The sequence below is a fragment of the Xiphophorus hellerii genome, chromosome 1 (genome assembly GCF_003331165.1).
Source record: "Xiphophorus hellerii strain 12219 chromosome 1, Xiphophorus_hellerii-4.1, whole genome shotgun sequence".
Classification (NCBI taxonomy): domain Eukaryota; kingdom Metazoa; phylum Chordata; class Actinopteri; order Cyprinodontiformes; family Poeciliidae; genus Xiphophorus; species Xiphophorus hellerii.
Genome location: NC_045672.1, coordinates 23,207,926 through 23,233,007, shown reverse-complemented (window position 1 = coordinate 23,233,007; position 25,082 = coordinate 23,207,926). Strand labels below are relative to the sequence as shown.

General features: G+C 36.8%; 1 protein-coding gene across 1 annotated transcript; it reads left to right on the top strand.

The window, feature by feature from the left end:
* The first annotated feature begins 7,105 nt into the window (after positions 1 to 7,105).
* LOC116726925 (glutaminase kidney isoform, mitochondrial-like) lies at positions 7,106 to 25,080 on the top strand. Its single transcript, XM_032573916.1, has 18 exons — positions 7,106 to 7,415; positions 10,310 to 10,397; positions 11,924 to 12,045; positions 15,028 to 15,157; positions 15,231 to 15,310; positions 15,413 to 15,576; positions 16,230 to 16,288; positions 17,956 to 17,988; positions 18,079 to 18,137; positions 18,220 to 18,286; positions 18,886 to 18,936; positions 19,687 to 19,863; positions 20,377 to 20,508; positions 20,591 to 20,683; positions 20,793 to 20,854; positions 21,225 to 21,301; positions 21,428 to 21,491; positions 21,587 to 25,080. Exons 1-18 carry the CDS (start codon positions 7,219 to 7,221, stop codon positions 21,735 to 21,737), a joined length of 1,806 nt encoding a protein of 601 aa, XP_032429807.1. The 5' UTR covers positions 7,106 to 7,218; the 3' UTR covers positions 21,738 to 25,080.
* The last annotated feature ends 2 nt before the right edge of the window (positions 25,081 to 25,082 follow it).

Sequence of the window (25,082 nt, the reverse complement as noted above, 5' to 3'; positions counted from 1 at the left end):
TAGTTAGCTTGTTTCTTTTAATCTTGTTATAAAAATGCAACACAAAATCAGTTCTGGTCTATTGCACTGTAAAATAACATTTGAAATTGGGATATCTTATTAAAGTGACTGTTTTGTTGCATTCTTAGTAATGTTAAACCTACCAAAAGGTCAGATATGAAAACATGTGACACCAAGCTGTGAGATCCAATCTGAAGAACAACCCTACGAGGATCGATGTAAAATTTAATTTAGCCACCAAGCAAAGACAGGTGGTCTGCCAAAAAACCTTCAGATGTTACATTTTGGTGGCTCTGAAACACTTTCTTACTTTAACGACAGACATTTTTATAAAATTGCTCTCACAGACCAAGAATCTCTATTATGCAGCTGAGCCAGAGGTGTGATGAAACACATGAGTGATCTTTATTAAGTACGTCTACAGGAGATAAGCCCAGATGAATGAGCTTCTTTGTTCCAATAAGAGGCACTACGATTCTTGGGTTATGACCTTCCAGTAAGCCATCTTCATTCCTTACACGGGACAGAATAGTTTAAGAATTCACCGCTAGCGAGTCGATAAGACTGACAGATTGGAATTACATTTGGAACAAAACTTAGAAGATTAGTGATTTGATATCCACCCCTGTCAACAACAAAAAGCAAATGGTTTTGATTTTATTTAGGCTGTGTTTTAATTTACCCCAAGCTTATTAAACAATGAAGAAGTCAGATTGTCATACAGCAGGCAAAGCAGCTGCTTGAGGAAAACATTGCAAATTTATTTGAATTTGATTTGAATAAATCCTTATCTTGCTGATGGATTTAGGGAATAACAAATATGAGGATTGTACTAATAAATAAACCAGCTAAATTAATAGTTACTAAGCAGGCACAGAGCTGCAAGTTTAGGTCACAGCTAAAATGTCATATGATAAAAAATGTGGTTAAGTGAGAATCTCTTTTAATTTAGGAGATAACCAAGAATAATTCAGGTTTAGAATAATTGGAATCAGACTTGAGCAAAACCTGCTGTAGGTTTGCATAAAAAATTTGAACAATAACATAATCTGGTTAAGCTAGGATACAGGTGGCAAATCTGATGTAATAAATGTGTGAAAGACTTTCTGACACTTGTTATTGCATGAGAAACGGGTTGCAACCACCTGAACAACAAACTCAGGTGCAGTGGTGGCAAAGTACAAGTACTTTGTTACTGTACAAAGATGTAAAAAGATGTACTTAAGTACATCTTTTTGTGCATCTGTACTTAATCGTGCACTATTGACTTTTTACTCCACTACATTTTACATAAAGTATCTATACTTTCAACTACAATGCTTTTCTATAATGTGTTGTGTTACATGTTACATTCATGCCAGATTGTGTTATTTTTATTTATTAGTTTGAAAGTACCCAATGACTTATTCGCATTATCTGGTTCAATAAACGGCTCCATGTGGCTCAACACTTTAAAACTTTGAAGTATTTTTAAACAGTTGAGGCGATGAAAAACTAGAGCTAAAATGTCTACTGTCCATTTTTTCAGGCAGATAACTTTTATTTGAATGCATTTGCAGCAGTTAAAATACAAATAACACATTAGTTTTGCTTTGTGTTAAATAAAAACGTTTAACTGTATAATCATTCCTGTTTCTTATTTTTGCTTAACGGCATTTAACTCTGCATGTTATCCCTGAATTTTGATGCACAGTTTAAACTGTGTCACAGGCAGTAACCATAATAAAAACTTACATCATCTGCAGTATTGTTGATTAAAATAGCACAAAAATATGGATGTATTAAAGAAAACATACATGGTAGGCACACGTAATGATATTCTAGACGATTACGTTAGGAAATACATCCAACAAGTACTGTTACTTTCAGTAATTTAAGTACTTTTACTCAAGTAGAAAAGTACTATAGTGCATTTTTGTCTGTTTATTTGTACTTTTACTTAAGTGCAGTGTTTGAGTACTTTCTCTGCCAATGCTCAGTTGTGCCACATTAACAGCATCCAGTAACTTTCAGCACAACATCACTGCAGATCCGTGTCAGTATATCGAGTCCATTTCATCTCCGCACATCGGCTTTCTCTGTTGCTCTGACTGTATGCCGCCTTCTGCCGTCTCGCTGTGCTCACAATAGGCCTCTGTGTGCACGGCCCTCGGAATGCTGCGAGATGGCAGGGCAGTGGGATAGCTGAACGGTGAGGATGGGGGATGGTGGGTGAGGAAGGGTGTGGAAGCTAGGAGGATGAAATAGAGGAGGCGGGAAGGAAAGGGGAAATGAAGGGATGGCTACGATTGGAAGGAGGTGTGTGTGTGAGTGTGTGTGATGTCTGTACTGTACGGGTTCAGAGAGGCTCCAGGGGTCTACAGGGTGTCCAGGTTTGGACACAGTCACCGTGTTCAGGTGACAACAGCACTCACCTGCAGAAGTGCAGCGGTAAACGCGTAAGACTTGAGGCTTTTTTGTTGCTGTTTCAGCTAAATAAGAAACACAAAAAATATATATTTTTCACAACTGATAAGAAAGGTGGTTGCACTTAATGAGGCTGCTTGGTGTTGCATACTCAGTAAATAGTGCAACTTGCAAGGCATGTAACACTGACAGGTGTCACCAGCGCAGCTTTTGTCCAGAGTTCATTATTTGTTTAGGGGTCAGAGGTCGTTGAGGCAACTGGAGGAAGGAAGCCCTTTTAAAATAAGGACTAATTTTCCCATGAACCATAAATTACTAAAAAACAGATACAAGTAGAGGTGGGATGTTTGCCTTCGGAGCTGAACATTTGAGGGACGACTTCTGATTGGTTCAAGGCTGTTTAAAAGCAGAACTTACTGATCGTTTACATTTTTGTTCCAAGAGATTTGGCAGAGTTCTTACTTAGCTTGACTCCAATTTGTCTATCTCTGCTCTTTGTGATAAGTCTGTTATGCAATTTAATTTGTTTCTATTCAAACTCTGTCACTCTGTTAGGAAACACGGAACACTTTTGGATTCTTATTATTATGTAAGACTTTGACACTCAAGCGTGTTGACGGTTTGAGGTTTAAATGAAGCTAGAATTGGATTAAATTAGGATGTTTTAAGCAGCTAGGTGCCACACACCAAACAGAATGCTCCCTTGGCGATGGGAGATATGAATAAGTGAGCACGCTTAAGTAGTTTTGAAATTTAAATATAATTAGTGTTGTGAACAAAACAATGAAAGTGTTTGCTATTGCTTTAAATGCCCCAGAACTAACAGATATTTCCTACCATGTTCATTGCACCACATTGTCTACCTGTCTGACTCACTACAGTAATAAAACGTATGTATTGTATATGATCCAAAGGGTTTCTTTTATTAATTTCAGAAATGATTGCCTTAAATTGTCAATCATAAACAACCTCAACACAGGCCTTCTTAGCCAAGGTTTTATCCAGACCTCCAGATTACAGAGTCTGAATGAAAGCACCAGCACCAGCATGCTTCCTTTCCTGTGTTAGGTGGAGGGGGAAGAGGTTAAGTTTGTGGAGGCTTGGTGAGTCCAGCAAGGTGGGAGGTGGGGGGCTTTCTCACATAAGATGGAGGCTGAAGGGACAAAGGTGGCATTCATTGGCGAAGGAATGGAAAACATTTTCTCCTGAAAACAGAGAAGCTACAACCGGCAGCGGTAGCGCAGAGGCCATGGGTTAGCATGCACCCCGTAGGAGAGGTCACATGCCTGGCAAAGCAGACAAGGCGGTCAGAACCCTTGTTTATTTGGGAGATAAAATCGTGTCACCTTCAAAGGTCCGCCTGGAATGCGACACTGGAAAGTCTACCAGACATGAAACCACGCATGTTTATGCTCTGAAATTGAGCATGGGCATGGCAGATTGGAAGTTGTTGTAGGGCACTCTTGTAAGAACCTAAAGTTGCTGGAAAGAAAACAAAAAGGAGAGAAATAACGTCTCAAAGAACAAAGATGCAACGCAAACACAAAAAGAACAAAAAACCCCACAGAATTTTCAAAAGATTAAACATTACTGACGTCTTTCTGTTTGTCCTCTAGGTGGCGTACATTTTAGAAAATACAGCAAATAGGGAAAAATACATCATTACGGTGAACACAAAGACAAAACAGAAAATTAAAAGAAAACAAATATCTCGGTGTGAAAAGGACACAATAATATAACATTTCAAATACAACTTAGTTTCTTGATCCTTCATTGATATGGCTGAACTACTAGCATAACTTTTTTTATTATTTAAGATGTCTTTCCTATAGGCTCCTTAGGAAAAAAAAACGTATTTGTTAAGCCACTGTATATGTAGCAGAGTGGAAGACTCTTAAATACATCCTTGTGTTCTTAGAAAAGCAAGAAAAGTTAGGGAAGAGAGTGTGCGCCACCTAGAGGACAAAACAGAAAGACGTCAGTAAATCATTGACAGAAAGCCGCCATGGGGTGTCGCCATTTTAAAGCAATAGCAATATTTCACAGGTTACACTTGACTGCTCATGCACACACAAGCTTGATTAAACATACCTGGCGTTATTTTATATGTTTTATCATTATATTCACAGATAACTGATCAAATATATCCAAATAAATCACATTAAAGTGATCATTCTTCTTAATGTTATTTCTATGTAAAACAAAAATAAAGATATGTTTTAGTTCTAAATATGATCAACATGAATGTTATTATTAAAATAAGCAGGCTAAGGTTGTTGTAATATACATGTGAATGGCATATATTATGTAATCCACAAAACAGTTGTAAAAAAGTTGTGAGTAATTGAATAGTTTCAGAAAACTAACAAACATTTTTTATAAAAGATATGTAATAACAACTGAGTATGCCAATAAGGCCACATTAATGTACATGTACATCTAAGTAAAGTAGAGTATTTTTGAGAAGCAAATAGTTTAATTATAAAAGCAAAACTCCTACATATAGTATATCTTAGTTAATAAAGTTTATATCTGTTAATTTAGATGATTATGGCTTGTAGCTAATAAAAAAAACAACATTCAATTTCTATGAAAATAAAAATAATGGAGAAGATCGGTAAAACATGATTTTTTTTAAAACTCAGAAATATCAGTTTACTTTAAAGTCTGTCCATGTCCTATCTAGCATATCTACTCATCAATACATGATCAGTCCTTCTTTTACATAAATTGCTACATTACAACAGTGCTAGTAATCAGTCTTTGGCACTGCTAAAAAGTTAAGAAAGCCAAAGTTGTTTAAATAATGACATTTAGATGGTCTTCATTATTGGGTTTGGTATTTTTCAAGTTCCTCTTCATTATGCCTCTCTTCGATTCTAAATAGGATGTGAGTGGCGTGGGTTTGTTGGTCGTGGTAATTAAAGCAGGTAGTGATGGCTTTGACAGTGTGGGCTTGTGCCCTGTCCTCAGTTTGGACTTGACAAACCACAGTGAAACAGCATCAGCAGATGACATGACTCACTCAACACCATCACCGTGTTAAATTCCCACTGGAGCCACACAACCTGGATTCTGTGCTTCCCCACGCTTCCTCTAGGCTCTGCTATATTGACATGAAATTTTAATTTTACATTAATCTAAAAGTAGCCCACTCCTTTGTTTTCCATCAGTAAAGTTAAGACACATCTGACGTTGATGCTCATACAACATCTGTAGCTCATTTTCTGTATACGTTTGCAATTCACGGCTCTCAAAGCACTATCTCAACGTCTTGTGAATGTCCTCTTAATTCTTGAATGGGTATTGTTCAACGTATTCCAGTTCTTAAGGTGAAGGTTTTTCCTATTGCTTGCACACCCTTTTTTTATATTATATTCTTCCTTCCACTCAGTTTCCATTAGTTGCAAATGGCTAGCTGCTTTAATGACCTTTTGTGGCTTATCCTCCTGAAGATTGTTAAAACCGCAGTACATAACCCTTTTTTTTCTCCATATTTATGAGACAGATAATTGTGAAAAAAATCAAGCTCTTCCACCTCCTCACACCACCAGTGCTGCTGTTGCAGTCTACAAAAATGGTCAAAAACAACAAATCAGTGTCAGGAGAAAGATCTTCTGGTGCTGTCACTCAACCTCCTGTACGCTGCTCAATGTGCTACTAGTGAAAAATTACAGTTACAGAAAAACCATTTAGCTGCTGTAATTGGTGGCTATGCTGGTTCACCATTGTGGTGAACCAGCAGTAGTTTAGCAAAAAGCAGAGGGTGTGAGGATAAGTGATTGACAGCGTTAAAACACTCCTCCTTACTCTGATTGGTCGTATTCCTGAAGTTACTAGTACTGGGAGAATTGGGAGGAGGCATAGGCAGAGGAGTTCTATTGTTTTCAATAGAATAAATCATGTGTCAAACTCAAGGCCCGGGGGCCAAATCTGACCCACCGTAGCTTTTTATGTGGCCCTCTACACTCAAAATTACATCAATAAGTCCTTCCAGTTTTCCACAAATCTGCTAAATTCACACAAAATCAACAAAACTTCATATTTGTTTCTGATTTTACTACAAATTTTTTTTCAAAATTGGTCAAAGACATTGAGTTTAAGTGACTGCTGCCTCAGTCTTACTTGATGTCAAAATATAGTCCGTAATTGAAGTAATAATTTACCATAATAGATTAGCACAAATATCATAAAAATTCCTTACAAATATTTCCCAGTTATCACCACAAAATCTGTAATTATGATTGCAACCCCTCTCCGCCACAAAAATGATCACAAAATCTTGTAGGAACAACTATTTATTGATATTTTAGCAGTTTCATTGGTTTTATCAATGCATTCTGGCACAACTGGCCTTTTAAGAACATTCAAATTTTTGATATGATCAAAAATGAAACTGAGTTTGACAGCCCTGGAATAGATGGAGTATCTGTCTTTTATTGTACGACATAACAAATATGTAGAAAACATATTATTTTGTAAAAGTTCAATTCTACAGCTTTAAGACTGACACTTAAGAAAGCATAATAAAGGATGTGGCTGGCCTATTTTGCCGTTTTCTAATCACGAACTTGAACTAAGACGGTGGCAGCAGTACCTGGAAGCCTATCAAACTTCACTTCAGTGCGGTTTAATGAGCCGCTCAGTCCTGCCCGAGTTACAGCTCCGCCCCTAGTAACAGCCTGTACAGTACACAAGCCACGCGGGGAGACAGCAGCTGCTATTAAAGCTCCGAGAACCAAAAGGCCACCGTTCACATTTATCGACCAAGACCAGCAGGCGGGTTGAGAAACTAAAGCCCTACCTATCACAATGCATTGCCTGAAAAGTCTGCGGACGACCAACCCGGGAATCTTGCAGCTGTTTAAAAATGCAGTTATCTCCACCAGACTTGGAGCTGACATCTCCAGGAGTCAGCAACCTGTTCCTCTCTGGACGGCAACAATTCAATTCCACAGAGCCTTTCATCCTCATCAGAAAGGCCCTGATGAGGGCCAAGAACACTGCAAGTAGGTCACAAACGTTTGAAACTATTATTCATCAGCAGTCGTTCAATAAACTTTACATTTATTAGTTTCAAAATGTGATGTTCTGCTTCCTTGAAGTACCATTTGGCTGTTGGATCTCAACTGGATCTCTCAATTATTAATATTATTGCTAGCAGTAGTGATAGCTGTAACTTTATTCGCTATTTATTTTAACAGTATTGATACTTGCCAGTTATTATATTTAATAAAGTGCCAAATACCAATATGCAACTTTTTTGCATGACAGAACCCCAACGGTCGTCGATTTGAGGTTGCTAAGCAACTCACCAAGATACTTAACGGAAAATTGTTTCTCCGCCATTAGCACATTGAACAGCTCTAAGACCTTCTGGCTCTGAAAAGTTGTTTCTGACCAGGAGTTTCCTTCTTTTATTGATTATCTATCTCATATTGTACAAGAGACAAACATTTAAACATATATTCATATTTTAGATAATATAAAGATTACACACTGCAGCTGCAAGATGAGCAGCTGCCATTTTGGTGCGTTTGCGCTAGCTTGTTTAAAACGTATAAAAAGTAGGCTGTTCTGACACAGTAGGAACAATTGATACACAAATTTATATAAAAACATAAGTAGGTGAAAAATGTTTTATCAACCGGGTTTTGGCTCATTTTGGCTAGCAGCATATAGTTATATTTAAGGAAAGACTTCGTCCGCCATGTTTGCTAGTCGTCTCCTTGACGACAGGCTACAGTGGCAAAATAAAGAGTTGTAATGAAAAGTTGATGTAAATCAGTGCTTCAGTTATTATTAATAAAAAGTAAGTCTAAACAAATGGGTTTTAGCACTGAATTTAAGGAACTCAGTGTTTTACAGTTTTATGGAAGTTATTCCATTTTAGTGGAGCTTCCCCATGTGGGGTTCTGACATGGGGGATGCAAAGTAGACTTAAATTTACTAAAAAAATTATTTTGGTGCTAAGCCATACTATAATTTATTTCCAGACAAAAGTATCTTAAATTGTATTATCTGAGCTACAATGAGCCAGTAAGGACTTTAGGACTGGAGTAATGTTCTCTTTTTTTCCTAGATTTAGTGGCGCGAGGAGAAAGTCAATAACATGAATTTAAGCAACCAAAAAAAGCATCCTTGGATGATTAAAGCTTTCCAAGTAATAGACCAGAGCAGTTTTGGCTCTCCGTGAAACATTGAACCAAATAATTATTTTTATAGTTTAAGAAAAAAATTATTGATTAAAATTGAAAAGAATAAATTCAGGTAAAGAGACTGAACATCCAGCAAAAAAGACGTAATATACCCAAAAACTCTTAAAAGGAACGGAAATGACAACCAGGAGAACTTCTTGAAAAACAGCCACTTCAACTTAATCCAAGTCCACTTAGGATATTCAAGCCAAAGTGGAAAATTATCCTCTGGCCTGACAAGTGAAAATTTAAAAATCCATTTTAATCACTAACTCTAAGTCCTCCAGCCTAAATAGAAGAGGGCTCATTCTGCTTATCAGCACTGGGCTCAAATGCCAGAATCCATTTGAATAAGGGTCTGCTGCCGTGAACATGTTGTGAATAATTTAACTCATCATGCAAGTCAAAGGCTATAAGCAGATATTAAAACTGCCAATGTTGCTATCAATGTTTGACTTTTTCAAATAATGTCTTGCATATTTCAGTAAGAGGTTGTCAAATAGAACTTTGTGAATATTAAATGAACACCATCTTTACTAAACGATAGGATGTCTTGGTGAAAAAATGATTTAAGGGCAGCACAGATAATTGGTGCAAGATACACGTCACCACGGCGTACATTGAGCAGTGTACACCATTGTGACGAGCAACTAGATGTGCACACGTTAGGATGTTCAGTCAGAGAACAGAGACTGACTTGTGAACCACAAAAAACAAGTAGCACATTATGAAAAGAAGTTAGTCAACCTGTTAAAAACAGCAAGTTATGACGATAAACTTTCACTATTAAAAAGGGAGTCACTGAAAATGTAAATAATATTAAAAGATAATTAATTGGCTATTGCCTCTTGCCTGGAACGTTAGCTGGAGATAGGTACCAGCACCCCTCCTCACCCCACTAGGGACAAAGGTGTTAGAAAATGGATGGATGGATGGATGGATGGATGGATAATTGACTATTAATTGTTGGACCAAGTAATAAGAAAAATAAGAAAGTCTTAATGTGTAGCAGTTCTTAATTAAAATCTGCTAACAAATTTCAAGGGAAGTAAAACAACACATAACGTATTTGCCCATTGCTTTAATAACAAGTCATAACAACGATTGATTAACCACTTACGGCTTTCTCTGATTTAAAACAATAAGTTCTCTTTTATTGTTGTTTGGTAATGGTTATTGTTCATAATAATTTTAAATCTAAGTCTGCCTAGAAAAGTCTTAATAGTTTTTTTATTTCATAAATAAAAAAACAGCATGTTAAGTACAGTGGGTAATGAGTGGATATAATGTAACAAATACATTTGTGCTCGAATATTAAATGGTAAAAAAAGCAGTTTACACATTAACCTTCTCATTTGTAATATTTCATTGTTTTTGAGAACACTTTGAGGGTTGAAAGGTGCTACATAAGTCTGATCTTATTTAATTTCATTCATATTTTGTGATTAATTGATGATTTAATGGTAGTTCATTAACATAGCATTTATATTCATTCCTATATTATATTTATGCCTTTTTAATAAACACACTTTCACAGCCCTGGACTGAGGTCAATATCTGGCCAGGTGCCATTACCTTCACTGCCAGTGTAATTGTTGACATAAACTTTGAGCTTCTGCTCACAGTTTTGACTTAATACATTGGAATCCATCCAGCCTTAAAATCACAACACGCTGTGTTTGTTGTGTTTTGTTTTATTTTGACAGAAGCCGGCTCATGTCCAGCATAGAGGACCTGCTTTTTTACACCATCACCGACGGGAAAGAGATGATCCCCATCTCTCAGTTCATCTCTGTGAGTTAGTGCATCAACAAGTGCTGATTTGAGTTTCCGAAGCGCGCATGTGAGCATGTCCATAAAGGCAATCTGCCACAGACTTGTTATGTTTCCTGAGAACACCTTTGACTTTTATTAGATTAACCTTGGTGAGAAACATTACACCCCACCAGAAGAATCCAAAGCGTCTCCTGCTGGCTGGAAGGAACGGTTTAAAGGGTGTTTATGACCACCTTATGGACTCAGTCTAAATATACTTGGTGTGATGCTGCAGATTCAGGGAATTAACATAAGCAACTAACTGCTTTTCACGTCTGAATGTTTAGTCTCCGGGCTTTAATTCTATTATCTGTTACATTTTTCAAGTAATTCTTAAGTTTCTATATAACAAACAAATTAAAATGCTGTATCCATAGCTAAATAGCCCGCTAGGCCTTAATCAAGGCGCATAAGGCAAAATACCAAGCAAATATTTAAATAATGAACAACTACACTGATGGAAATAGACAGTTTTCTATAAGAATCTATGATAATTATGTTATAGAAAAATAGACATCTGGTGAAATCGATGTCTATAACAACTGAGTCATTTTAAAAACAGCCATGCGTTTAGGAGCCATGTGTCAACACAGGTGGCAGCTTGTTATGCCACAGACCACTGGAGGTGTTTGTAGAGGCGACTCAGGCAGAAGATGGATGGTGAGAGAGCTGCTCAGACTCTTTGGATTAACAATAACAATGGAAAAAAAGAGAACACAAAGCCAACCTCGTGACTTCTATACGATGTTACTTTGGACGTATGTAGTTTGACAATAACAACACTGGCACATTTGTAAGTTAGTTTTTTCAAGCAAATAATACTTTTTTGCAGATTATGCACTATTGCTTAATTAAATATTAGAGAGGCATAAGAACTAGTGACACACAATATATCAATGTTGACATCAGGATCAAATAATAATAGTCATTTTTAACTTATCAGTATTGGTCCGCTAAGTTGCTCACTCCTAATAGATTGAACGATTCAATCTTGTTTTAAGTTGATAGCTCACGCTAATCTAACTACAAAATAGGAACAGCCTGCACAGAGTTCTAACTTCACTATTTCAGCATTGAGGCTAAGAATTTCACAGAAATCAAACAAATGCAACAGCCATTTGTCAGGTTTGTTTACACTTTGAAGAGCTTGTCAACTATGATGAGTAAAAAAAAAAAAAGAGCCAAGCTTCTCTGGTCAGAAGGGTCGAACACTTGGTATCCCCAAAATAGACCCATGTGCTTTGTGCAGTGTCTGTCAGTGACACCAGCAGCAGGAGTGAGATAGCCACTATCTGCTCTGCTGCCCTCCTCATTTCCTTGCAGGCACACCTGTGCCTTTGAAATCCCCTAACTGTGTATGTCAAAGATTCCTGCAGCTGACAGGAGAATCCCATAGTTTCGACTTAATACTCCGGAGTCCGTACAGTAATAGCCACCATTAATCACCGTTTCTACTATCCCTTCTGAAAAAAATTAGTTCAAATTCCTCTCTCCACTGTCTCCAGGCATTGAGAAGAACAGGTTTGTTAACGTCTGACCCTCGGCTGCGGGACTGTATCCATCAGATGAGACAGTCTACGCTTGACTCCATGGGACCAGTCATGATGGACAAAACACTTTTCAGAAGGTGAGAATACTTCTGGACAGTTGCAGTGTTTTTCAAAAGCGTCATTCATGGTCAAAAACTTCCATGTATTTATTTAAATTTTATGTACCCAATGTAGTGCATAATTTCTATTTTTCCCCCTTTATTCTGATGCCTCTAAGTAAAATCACCACCTCCTAAAGCTAAATAGGAGATCATAATTTGATCTCAGTATGAACCCAGCTGTTCTGTGAAAGTCTTGGAGGTTTGTTAGTAAGCATCAACAAACACAGCTAGAAGAAAGTCGGGAAGAAATTTGTGGAGAAGTTGAAGGTTATAAAACAATATTTAAAAGTTTTACCATGTTTTAAACCATAGCCCATCCATCTGTTCTGACTGACTGAGTGAGGAGAGGATTAATTAAAGAATAAGCCAAAAGACCCAGTGGAGATCAGGTGGGGATTTCTGTCAACAGGAAAAGCTATTAGCTGTGTGCTCAATAAATCTGCCCTTTATGGAAAAGATGCAAGAAGAAAACTCATTTGCAGTTTGCCACAAGCTATAGAGGGGTTACATCAAACATATGGAAGGTGGTGCTCTGGTAAGATGAGGCAGAAAAATGAACTTGTTGGTCTATTAACAAAATGCATATGTGTGGCGAAAAGTAACACTGCATATTGCTTTGAGAATCCAATCCCTACAGTAAAATTATGTGGTTTCTCTTCAACATGGACATGGAAGCTAGTCAGAGTTGATGCAAAGAAGTAGCTAAACACATGAAAGAAAAAAAACATATTTAAAGTCTACAAACAACTATCCTAATCACACAGCTGGACCCAGAATTTATGTTTTATGTCAAAGCACATTTATGTGTTAGAATGACCCAGGCAAAGTCCACACTTAATTAAAATTAAGAATCTCTGGCAACACTTGAAAACTGCAGTTCACAGCTGCTCTACAGCCAGTCTGACTGGGTTTGCACTATTTTTTTTACAGACTGGGAAGAAATTTAGTCTTTAGGTGCAGCATCTAGGTGTGATCCCAAATGATGGTTTTACAAAATATTGACTCAGTGGGGGCGTGAATACTGATGCATGTCTCATTTTTCTGGGTTTCATGTGTGAAAAAAAGAAAAAGAAAAACATGAATCATTTTCTCCCAATTCACAAATGGTGTATCATGTATAATCTTAAAAAGTATAGTTGGAACATGACAACAAAACAAAAAACAAGGAGTGGGAATACTTTCATAAGACTGTAAGCAGAGAGGAGACAGAATGCATTTAGTCCAACAAACATTCTTTATGTGTCAATGCTGTGCAATTAATAGTTAAAACAGCATGGAAAAAATAATAAATGAGTACAAGGTGTTGGGTCAGATTAAACTGAGGGACTCTAATGTGTTTTTGTTACGTAAGAAAGGTGATTTGTGGTCAGCTCTATTTGAGTCCTGGAGACTGACAGACACCGGTGTTTTATAGCTGACAGCTGCTATGAAGCAAATTCATGTGCATGCATGCATGCCTGGCAGCCAAAGCAGAGGAGCTCGGAGGGAAGTAGTGAGGTCTCTGAGTCTGCTAATGAAAGGGCATCATTCTGGTCGAGCTCCAGACTGCCAGCTACATTAGTAGGCTCAAAGGCACCACACTCCCTGCTTTCCTAATTCTATAATTTCCTAACTGAGGTGTAATTCTCAGACTCATCTTCTGTTCTGCAGCGGCACATTGCTACGTCTGGCTAAATGAATCAGTCGTAATGTTTCTGCTTGTTTTCTAAAATAAAGAGACTGTGGGAGCTTTAGCACAAATATTCTGCTGGAATAAAGAGAGAAATCATCTGTTGGTTTTTGGAAATGGCCAGCATAAATAATGCAAGCTGCAACCCACTCTCTTTTCACTTTGAAAGCCTCACTAACATCACCTAGGTCTCAAAGGCTGCATATTTTAGTTTACACCAGTTGAGGGAGAATATACCCTTATCATTCCTTGAAAACGTACCGCGTTGTTCACCAATTATAACAATGGTTCTGACTCGAGACTCCACCATCTTCCGTACAATACCAACTAGGAGGACTTAAGGTAATGTCTAAGTATGACTTCATGTAAAAGTGTTTCCTATGAATGAAGATGGTTGTAATAAACAACTGGAACGGTAAGGGATTTACTCCTTGTAAAAGCCTAAGATAAATTCATCTTTTGTTGGAGAAGCACAAACTCACACTGAACAATTTTGGAAACTTGGTGGGGGAACATCCAACTGCCAAACGTATTGTCTGACATAACACTGACAGTAATATAATTTAGACTTGTTAGGCTCTTCCTGTTTTCCTGGGATAATATGGCATGACACACTGTTTTTCCTTTTGACCTAATGCCCTCATGTCCTACCATCCATTCTAGAATCTGTGATGCTGTGGGTTGCTTTCTCTTCTTAAGAGAAGACTTTCATTTGTCCTGTTCCCTAAAAGTGGTCGATTTTAGTAAAAAAAAAAAAACAAAAAAAAAAACATTTGTATTTCCATAATCTTTCCCCAATGAACTGAAATTGTCAAATTAAAGGCAATATTTTTCAATGATGTTGAATACTGTTGTTTCAATAAAAAAAATAATTTTTAAGCTTTTTGAACATATTTGAGAGGTATTCCAGTTCAGGCATCATATTGTGTTGCAACCTGCAATAGACAAATAGGTATGTTTTTATACTTGAACCAATGACGTTCTCCACAATTTGCCACTGGAATGTTGTTCAATCTAAAAAAATGGAGTAATGAAATGATAGCAATTAAAATTTGATAATATATACTAGAAAACAAAGCTTATTTGACAATTTGTCTTGTTTTTTTATGTTTTCTTATTAAATAAAAAATTACAGGAGTTGATTAAAAACGTTTGTAAAATCTCATTACTTTTTCACAGGTTTCTAAGAAACCACCAAGTGCCTGTCTCATTTTCTATGTATGGAGAAAAGAGAATCCGACTTAAAAAATGTTTTTACATTTTTTAAATTCTCCACCTTCTGCCTGCAGGTGTGTCGGCAACAACATCATGTTGCTGACAAAGGCTTTCAGAAAAAACTTCATCATCCCTGACTTTGAGGATTTCACCCACCAGATCAACAGGATGTTTGAGAATGCACAACAGCAAAGAGGAGGGCATGTAAGTAAGAGTCGCTCAGGCTCAGCGTTTGCTTAGTCATTGTCGTGTGATTTCATGGGTTTCATTTCCTCAGGTAGCCGATTACATTCCTCAGCTGGCTAAGTTCAGTCCGGATCTTTGGGGCGTATCTGTTTGCAGCACCGACGGACAGAGGTAACACAGCACCGGTCTTGGACGTGCTCTGCTCTTTGTGTGTGCAGCCTTAATAAGACTTCTCTTGTTTGCGCTTCTCCATTGCGACCTTTCTGCTTGCAGATACTCAGTGGGCGACACCAAGATTCCCTTCTGCCTGCAGTCATGTGTGAAGCCACTCGAGTACGCCATCTCTGTGCATGAGCATGGCACTGAACACGTTCACCGCTTTGTGGGCAAGGAGCCCAGTGGCTTCAAGTTCAACAAACTGTCACTAAATGAAGAAGGCAAGCAATTTATGTTATCAACTCCAGTCGCCTTCTCAATGCAAAACAATACAAATATCCGCCTTTATTGACTGTTGTATCACCTTTGGATGTGCTCAAATCCACTTTGTTATTAACTCAGCAGAACGTCTGTCTCCACAGACAAAAGTCCTCCCAGTTGTTTGTATTTGTCCTTGTGTCTGAAGTAGCTGCTCTGTTGTTTTGGGATTGGTGCGGTGGTCATGTAGTCATTTTTCAATACAATTTCTCCTTGTGAAATGTCACACAAATCAAACAAAATTGAGTTATGAACCCAAAGACAGACCAAACGACCACTAAGTAACTAGTTCTGACCGCAGATATTGATTGGTAAGATTGACAGAAGAGATAAACTAAGTAGATCCTTAAACTGTTTGTCTAAGTAAGTCCAGAACTGACCTGCCAGAAGCTATATGTTTGTTTTCTGCCACAAATTGGGAATAACAATTTTAAAAAAATATTAACAGAAAAGAGTTAGAATGGTATTCTACTGTAATTGTTTACCATTTTATCACATTTTTTTTAGCCATTGGTTTTTTAATTTGGTTTATAGCCTAATGGCTCCTACAAGTTCCCCACATAAAATTGACCTCCTAATCATTTTCACTGAGTGTTTTTGTTTTGCTTCTGTACAGATAAACCACACAACCCCATGGTGAATGCTGGAGCTATCGTCATTAGTTCTTTGATCAAGGTAAAGCCTTACTATTTCTATATTTTTCAAAGAATGATCAAAGATATACAGTATTAATCCATATCAAAACTGCATTAAATTGTCTACTTTTTTTCTTTTATTTGTCACAAGAGCTAAATAGGGTGCTTAGGAAAAATAGCTTTTTTTGAATGAGTAAATGAATAAAATACATAAAGCTAAATAATAGTACTGTGTATAAAATATGAATCGAGAGAAGGGAGAGGATTAGGCTAAAAGTAATAAACTGCATTCAGACTAATAACACTAAGTTACTGAAGATTTAAAATATCTGACAAGGAAGTCGGTGTTATGTGATGCACATAAAATATCTGATCCCCAAATGCAGCCACGAAGGGATGCAAATTTGTAAACATTCCTAAAAGCTTCAACAAAACCTCAGCTGTCTCAGGCTAGCTTAAGAGATGTGACTATTCAACACAGAAATAGTTGATTTAGTAAATCTTTAGAGATTTGGACTCTAGAAGCCTTGAAAAATGCCTTATAACACCTGCTTGATGCTCAAAATATCAGGCTGTTCTCATTTTAAACATAAACAAGAGTCAAGAGCCATTAGCGTGCCGTATATATTAGAATCAGCTCTGATCTAATTGGTATTGTGTATATGCAGATGCTGACACTTTACAATATAATATGAAACAATTGACTAGCAGCAATGCGGGTGTCAGAGGGAAGCAAAGCGAGAACTTCCAGTAAGCAGCTGGTCATGTCTAACATCATGAGATTAAACTCAGGCCTCAGGCTGTTAGCAGCAGCACATCTTATTCTCTCATACAGTTATACTCCTGCTGATATTTATGAGCTTTCAAGAGCTTTGTGCTTATAGGTCTATATAGTCACCTTGTTCTGAAAGGTGTCACTGTTATCAATTTGTTTTAAGAAATTGAATAATAATTTCCTTGTTAGTAGTTTTTTTTCTTTTGTTATTTACTGAAATTAAATTTCAGTGTGGCTTGAGAATCAAAATTACTTTGTGTCAGTTCAGAGGCTAAAACCTAAGCCTTCCCTGTGGCAGCTGCATTATGGTCATAGCACCTGATGTGAACATGCGTTGCAGTATTTTAGCCATATATGGTCATGTTTCCTCTGTGGAGACTTTTCAAAGTTTCCCAGCTGACTGATGCAAAGGTCATTTTGAGGGAGAAACCCGGTTTGCGTCTAACCAATCACAGCTGCTGAGGCGGAGGGTACGTTACCATGTGCGTAAAAGTGTTTAAGCAAACATGGTTTTATCTGTGTTTTTTTAGTCTTTACTGGGTCAAATGCCTCTACACCTACAACAACAAAAATAAAAAGGTCAAAGGACAAAACTGATAAATGCTCCTTTTTTTTAAACTCCTCCATGATTATTTGAGTCTCTAAATATGAAACCTGCTCCTTCTTGACAAATCCATGACCTGCTACTGATCCGTTAGTGGTGTGTGAAATTCAAGCACAGCCATAAAACAGCCGCCGGGCCAAACTGAGCACATCGCCACATGGAGTGACACACTCATCAGCGACATTTATCCGTTGCACAACACCCATCCAACCAAGCATGCTGTCAAATATGAGCTGCAGCACTGAAACACTGCCATCTGTAGGATCCTGGTGAAGCCCTGTAAAGCTGCTCCTAGTTAAATATTTTATTTCTTCTGTTTTTTTTTTAGCCGCATTCAAATAAAGCGGAGAGGTTTGACTATGTGAGTAAATGCTTTTCAGCTTCAGTTCTTTCAAACTCATCTTTCTGAATTGGGTTTCCGACTGAGCGCGCTCTAAATATGTTTCCACAGGTGATGGAGTTCTTGAAAAGTATGGCTGGTACAGAGTATGTGGGATTCAGCAATGCGACGTAAGAAAAAAAAACAAAAAAACGGTTGTTTTCTGATGTTTTTAATCAAATGCAGTTTTTCATACCTGTTGTATTCTTACAGTTTCCAGTCAGAGAGAGAGACTGGAGATAGAAACTATGCAATTGGTTATTACCTGAAAGAAAAAAAGGTTTGTGTGTTTATTTTTGTATCTGATGGTCTTTTCTTCTTTCTTCTGGTGAAGAAAAAAACTTAAATCAGTGTTTTAATTTGCATACATTGATCCAATTTTAGAAAAAAATGACATAGTTTTTATAAACAAGTTATGCCACACTATTGGTATCATATAAGGTTTGAAAAGACATATTTAACTGAAGGTTCTTTGATCTATGTAATTTTAAATATAATTTAATAGTTGTAGTCCATTAGTTTCTGTTTTCTTGAGCTATAAATATGCCACGAAGAACAGGCTAATTATTCCTCCAGCCAGTCGTCAAACTTAAAAAAACAAAAAATAAAAACACACTGTTTTTCTTTCTTTACAAGTGAGAAAATAATAATAAAAAAAAGCTACTAACCTAAATTTGCTCATATCTGCAGTCAGAGCATTAGAGTCCCAAAAGCTGATTGTTAAAGAATTTCTACAAAGTGGAGAGTTGAACTTACCAAATCCAAATTACAACTATTAATTTATAGGCTTTTGTATACGTCTTTTCCCTGGGTGTTAATACATATATAAGGCGCTGCTTATAGTTGAGGGTGGGCTAACTCTGATTATTATTCTTGCAGTGCTTCCCTGACAGGGCAGATATGATCGGAGCCCTTGACTTCTACTTCCAGGTAACTATTTATAGTATTTCTCCGTTTTTTTCAGAGGGCAAAGTATTGATGGAGAAGTTTTGCTTCCAGAAAAATATGTATAGAAAAATAACGTTTGTTCTCTGATTCACTGAACCTGATTTAAAAAAAGGTATTTCTTTTAGGATTCATGATGTGTATATTAAATTTATACAAAATTACTAAATGTTATTGACGTGGCTTAAGAAATCTGACATTTTTCCAATATGTGGGGATCAGTTTTAAAGGTTTTATTTTTAAAAATTACTCTACAAAGAATTAATTAATCATTATTCAATTATTAAAATATAAAGAAACACATTTTTTAAACAATAAACTACTTCTTAATTTACAGTAAAATGTGATTTGCTTTTAATTTCTATTTTCAACATTGCACATCTAAAAGATTTTACCCATCATTGTTTTGTTTTTTTGAGATCTTGACTCAGAACCTACACATAAATACGATCCTACATATTTTCTTTTGTTTGTTTTACTGTCAAGTTCTCAAAATATTTTCAGTCAGTAAAATCATTGATTCAAGTTTGTAGGTACCTGTAGAAAATAATACTATTTATCTCTGTGTCCATTTTTATTGTTTGTTACAAACTTAGAGGCTCTTTTTTAGGAGAAATGTCGATCATTTGTTGGTTTGTTACTCTTTCATAACAACCACCCGCCTGCATGGGAGGCATTTAGTAAAAATCTGAGAATATTTCTCACAGAAAATCTGTGTCTGTCTCTCCATTCCAGTTGTGCTCCATTGAGGTGACCTGTGAGTCTGGAAGTGTCATGGCTGCCACACTGGCCAATGGAGGCATTTGTCCAATCACGGGCGATCGTGTGCTCAGTGCTGAAGCCGTTCGCAACACATTGAGTCTGATGCATTCCTGCGGGATGTACGACTTTTCTGGGCAATTTGCTTTCCATGTAAGTGTCTTAGTTTGTATTTAGCAAAGAGTTTCGATGACTGTAGGTTAGAACCAGAATGTTTGATCTTTTTTTTTCCATTTTGTACTCATAAACATACCTTTGCTTTCAAAGTCAACAAATCGGTTTATTTTCTCAATTGTTTAATTAATTATGGAGGTAAATAATCATAAAAAATTTAGTTAAATTAGATATTTTTATTCCGGCTATTTTATTCTACACAATATTTCAAATAATTTTCTAATTCTTTTTTGGGGCTTGATAAAAATAAAAAAAACCATGAGCGTCATCCTTCTTTTAGATATTTATTCAGTCACAACACATTTCAAACAAAAATAATTAAAGAAAAGAACTTACATTTTTTGCTGTAAAAAAATCCTGGAACAAAAAGACCAAAGCTGAAAATATTTCAATTAGGCAGAGAAGCGAAATGACTATTTCATATTTCAATGGATTGTTGTCTTCAGAATAAATTATTCAGGTTCCAGTATTGTTTTTGTTCTCCTGACTTAGGTGGGGGTGCCTGCCAAATCTGGCATTTCAGGGGCTGTTCTGCTGGTGGTTCCCAACGTTATGGGCATGCTGTGTTGGTCCCCGCCGCTGGATCGGCTCGGAAACAGTGTCAGAGGAATTCACTTCTGTCAAGTAGGCTGCTTATTTCTTATCCAGACAAATATATTTCAGATATAACCATAGATTATTAAACAACAATAATTTGATCCAAAAGGAGCTTGTTTCTTACTTCAACTTCCATAATTATGACAACCTGAGGCATTTCACCAAGAAACACGACCCGAGGAGACAGACGGACGACGATCCAGTGAGTTTAGTGCCACAAAAGACCTACAATCTGCCTGTTGTATTTTTTAACCATGAGACTGCCTTTGTAAGAATTTATAAACTTTAATTTTCTTCATGTTTTCCTTCAGAACAAGTCAGTCGTTAATCTGATGTTTGCCGCGTACAGCGGTGACGTCTGTGCTTTGAGGAGGTCAGTAGAAATAATCATTTTCTTTCTCCAGCACTAGGATCCAAATAAAATACTGCAGAAGAAAAACTCTGAAATTATTTTAGTCATATCATTGTCAGTATGTTTTTTGCCATTAAACATACTCAATATACAGTATAACATACTGTAAGTTGTAAAGCAGCTGCTAGGGATCATGAAACTTTAAATTGATTTAAATTTTAATGTTATTCTGAATAGCATACCTTTGCTGTAATTGTTTTAATATATAGTGTTTGTATATACACACCTTTTGTCCTTATAGCTTACCTCCACACAGCAAACATCTCTCTCTCCCTTCATTTACAGCAATATTTCTTTATTCGTACCTCCTCCGTCTCCGTCTCTCCCCCAGGTTCGCGCTGTCAGCTGTTGACATGGAGCAGAGGGATTATGACTCTCGCACCGCTCTCCACATCGCTGCTGCCGGAGGTAACACTTTGCATGATTACTTCGATCATCCTTAAATTGTGTCGGGTTTGGCATTTATATAAAACTCAATGAAATATGGCATTTCAAATGCTGCGTGGTTTTTGTTCATGCTCATTTTCCTCCTAGGCCACGCGGACGCTGTAACATTCCTGACACGAATATGTAAACTGAATCCGTACATTAAGGACAGGTAGGGGGAGGGGATTGTCACCATTCATCTGATACTAACTCATTTTACTAACTATAACAGCCCATCCTTTTCCATTTCACACTGTCGTCTATCAGATGGGGCAACACACCCCTTGATGACGCCATGCAGTTTGGCCATGATGTTGTTGTTTCAGTCCTGCAAAAGTACCAACATGAGTACAAAGACTCGTCCAGCCGCACAGAGGAGCAGAACCCCGCTCTGGACACGATGAAGAACTCTGTTTAAGAAATATTCATGAAAGTTTGGATTGAAACCTTCTGCTGCACAGCGGGAAAGAATCACAGGACAGAAGGTAATTGGGAGAACTGATGAATGTTTGTCTTTATTCTCTTTTTAAGGGAACATGCCTTCTGAAAAGTCTGACATTTTTACATTTTCCAACCAAAGGCTATAAAAGTGTAGTAAAAAAACATACTACATAACTACATCAATAATCAATTACTACTAACCTACATTCATTTTTTGGGTAGTAATATTCTTGTTTTGTGCAAAAATTTGATTGAGAAATGTTACTGAGATGTAAATATTTAAAAATTGTGCTATTTAAGTTTTATATCTTAAAATGTATGTTTTTCTTTGGCCCCCTTCACACTGGAGTGAGATCACTGTACGACTTTAGCCAGAGTGGTGAAACTCGGCAGGGTACTGGAAAATGGTTCTGGAGTCGAAGCTTCCCATTACTGTTAGTTCACACAAAGCCTACGTAGAACAGTGATGGTGACTTATTGTCATCTCAGCAGCATATTAGCATCATACTATAGCCAGTTTAACAAAGGAAGCATCGGAAGCAGTGGCATGTATGAGAAAGAATCCCTGCGAAAAAGAAGTGCACACACCTCCAAATTGTGTCTGGAGGCAGCAACCAACACCAACCAGTGTTGGTTGCTGGGAGACTGAAACATGTCGACAGCAGTTTGAACACACTCCTGGATTTCCTGTTTGCTGCGATCCAAACTGTAACTCCATAACTACATTATGGAGCCTGCATGATTCCACCTCCTCTCAAGGATATATACTGTATATATATAAGTAGAGAGAGAGAGGGAGAAATTGTGTACATCCTGTAAAGGTTATGCAGCAGAAGAAATAGCCGTGCCTGTAGCATAGTGATAGAGTAATATTTTGGTGTGATCTTACAGGGCTGTGGTGTCCAGTGTCTGTCCTCAAGTGCAGGCGTCCTACATGTTTCAGATATTTTCCTATTTCAACACACCTGACTCAAATGAACAGTTACCAGGAACCACGCAGTGCTTGATGGCAGGCTGAAGAGGTTATTTGTTCATTTCGAATAAGTTGCAGCAGGACAACAGGCCTCCAAGAACCAGAACTGGACACCGCTGTTAGAGGGCACTGCTGCATCCTAGTGAAAGTCTAGATGCGTAGATGGTGAGATGATCAACATGTGAATGTGCTGCTGATCTCCAGACCACGCCGACACTGCAGGAGAGCCAATCAGAGAAGCAGAAAATAGCACTAAGATCTGTGGCGACTGCTAGGTGTAGCCGTGTCATGATTGCTTTCACACTGAAGGAGGTTTTCCTCATTTGCAGCAATCCAAGCAGCTTCTAACAGGTAATTAAAATCATAGAGGGGATTCATCCAGTGTGAACAGGGCCTTAATTAAAATACTCGGGATTAAACTTCAATGTGTCATTAGAGATTTATTTAAAAGGAGCCTGAAAGCTACTGGGACTGTTTTGTTGGGAAAATAATATGCACTTCAGTATGCTCCCTACCAGCTGGGTTTTGTTTTGTTCTTTATTGATATGCACATGCTCACTATGGTGTTTAGGATTTATAAAGACTGTATAAACCTTCATGTTAATTTTTTTTTTTTTTTTTTATTAGGCGGTAATAATTGTGAGACTCAGGGCCAATACTGCGGCTAAAGATAATTAAACCAACCAGTTGCATTGATAGCCAAGATATATAGTTTCCTATTAGGTTTTAAGGCCTAAAAAAATAAGACCACATATTTATATATTTTTAAATGTCCACCTTTATTATAACAGTTTTTTGAATAATTCAACTGACAAACCAATAAATTTAAGAAAAAGATTTAAAAAGTTCAGTAACCTGGAAGCATGAGAGTGCACACTTTTAAAATAATACTTTACTGAAACAACAGATAGTTTAGTACTGGAATATGGGTCAGCAAATTTTAAATTTACTTTTTTTTCTGGTTGAACCATTCGAGTCTACATTCTCTCTTATGTAGAGAGAGATGCCAAAAAATAATGTCCTCTTTCATTTTCAGTCATTTAGCAGAAACCTTAATGAGCTAAAACTGAGTATTTGGAACAGCTCACAATCTCCTCCATCTTGAAAAAAAAGCCTTGCTCCATCAGAAGAATTATAATCCCAGAGCATCATGCTGCCAACACCATGTTCCACATTCGAAACACTTTTTCCCGCTCAGTTTTTCAGAAATTTGGAAGGAAAAATCAGGATTCTGTTTAGCAAACTTATTTTATCAACTAAACTTACAGTAAACGTAGCAGATATGCAGTTATGCAACCAGGTTATAATACTCTTTAGCTTTGCTATATTTCTGCTTACAAATTTGCTTGTCAACTGAATTGATCTGAAAATTGAAAAATAGTTTCTAAATAATTTATACTGGTCTTATTCTTTTTAATTTAAAACCTGTTTGTGTATATTTGAGATCCAGTGCATGCAGAGATGCACCAATCAAAAGACTGGAATCAGTCGATATCTCCTTGATCATTAAATCTAAATATGTTCAATATTTTTGTACTACAAACGCATCATCTAACAGGAAACAGTTAGATACATTTTAGAATTGAATATAAGTCATATAAAAAGTTAAATATCGACATATCGACTCCAGGTATAAATAGCAATTGTTCCATAGTTTCTTCATGTTTGTTTGTGTTCAAAATGGCTACCTTTATGGAATGTAAAATGATTTCCTGCAGGTTTTATGTGTCATACAAGAACTGATCAGAATATGTTAAATTCTGTTAAATATTTGACAAGAGGCATCAAAGATAACCAAAAAAACGGAATCGACCAGAAAAAGCCTGATCGGTGCTTCTCCATAAAAATGTCTTACTAAAAGTAACAGAAAGGTTTTAAAGTGTTTAAGCCCCACACTTAGATGACTTTTCATGTTTTCAATTTCGAACGTCATAACTTTTACATTTCACTTGTCATAAAACTTTAAATATTCAATGATTTATTTTTCCCAATACCATCAGTTAATTCTGTTGCGATGTCAACATGTTAAGCTAGTAGTTGGTGTATCCTGACTGTATTTTTTGTTTAAGTTTAAAAATTTATCATCATTACTTACAATCTACAAGTTTGGAAACATGAGTAAAGTGAATAGAGTTTCTCAAAATAAGGTTCAAACATGTTTTTACTTTTAAGGAAAATATCAAACACACCCTACATGTAAATTTAAAATAAGATAAAAATGTAATATACTCAACTATCATATCTAAAAGTGTTTTTTTTTCTAAGTTTAGGTTTTACACTCAGCAAAACTTCTGTACAAATCTTCAGTTCACTGTAAATATTTACCTGTAAATAAAAAGAAAAATGTGG

Excerpts from the sequence above, each read along its gene's own strand:
- LOC116726925 (XM_032573916.1), top strand. The coding sequence starts at position 7,219 with ATGCATTGCCTGAAAAGTCTGCGGACGACCAACCCGGGAATCTTGCAG. Across the intron at positions 15,577-16,229 it reads ACTGTCACTAAATGAAGAAG|ATAAACCACACAACCCCATG; the intron begins GCAAGCAATTTA and ends GCTTCTGTACAG. Across the intron at positions 21,302-21,427 it reads CCACATCGCTGCTGCCGGAG|GCCACGCGGACGCTGTAACA; the intron begins GTAACACTTTGC and ends TTTTCCTCCTAG.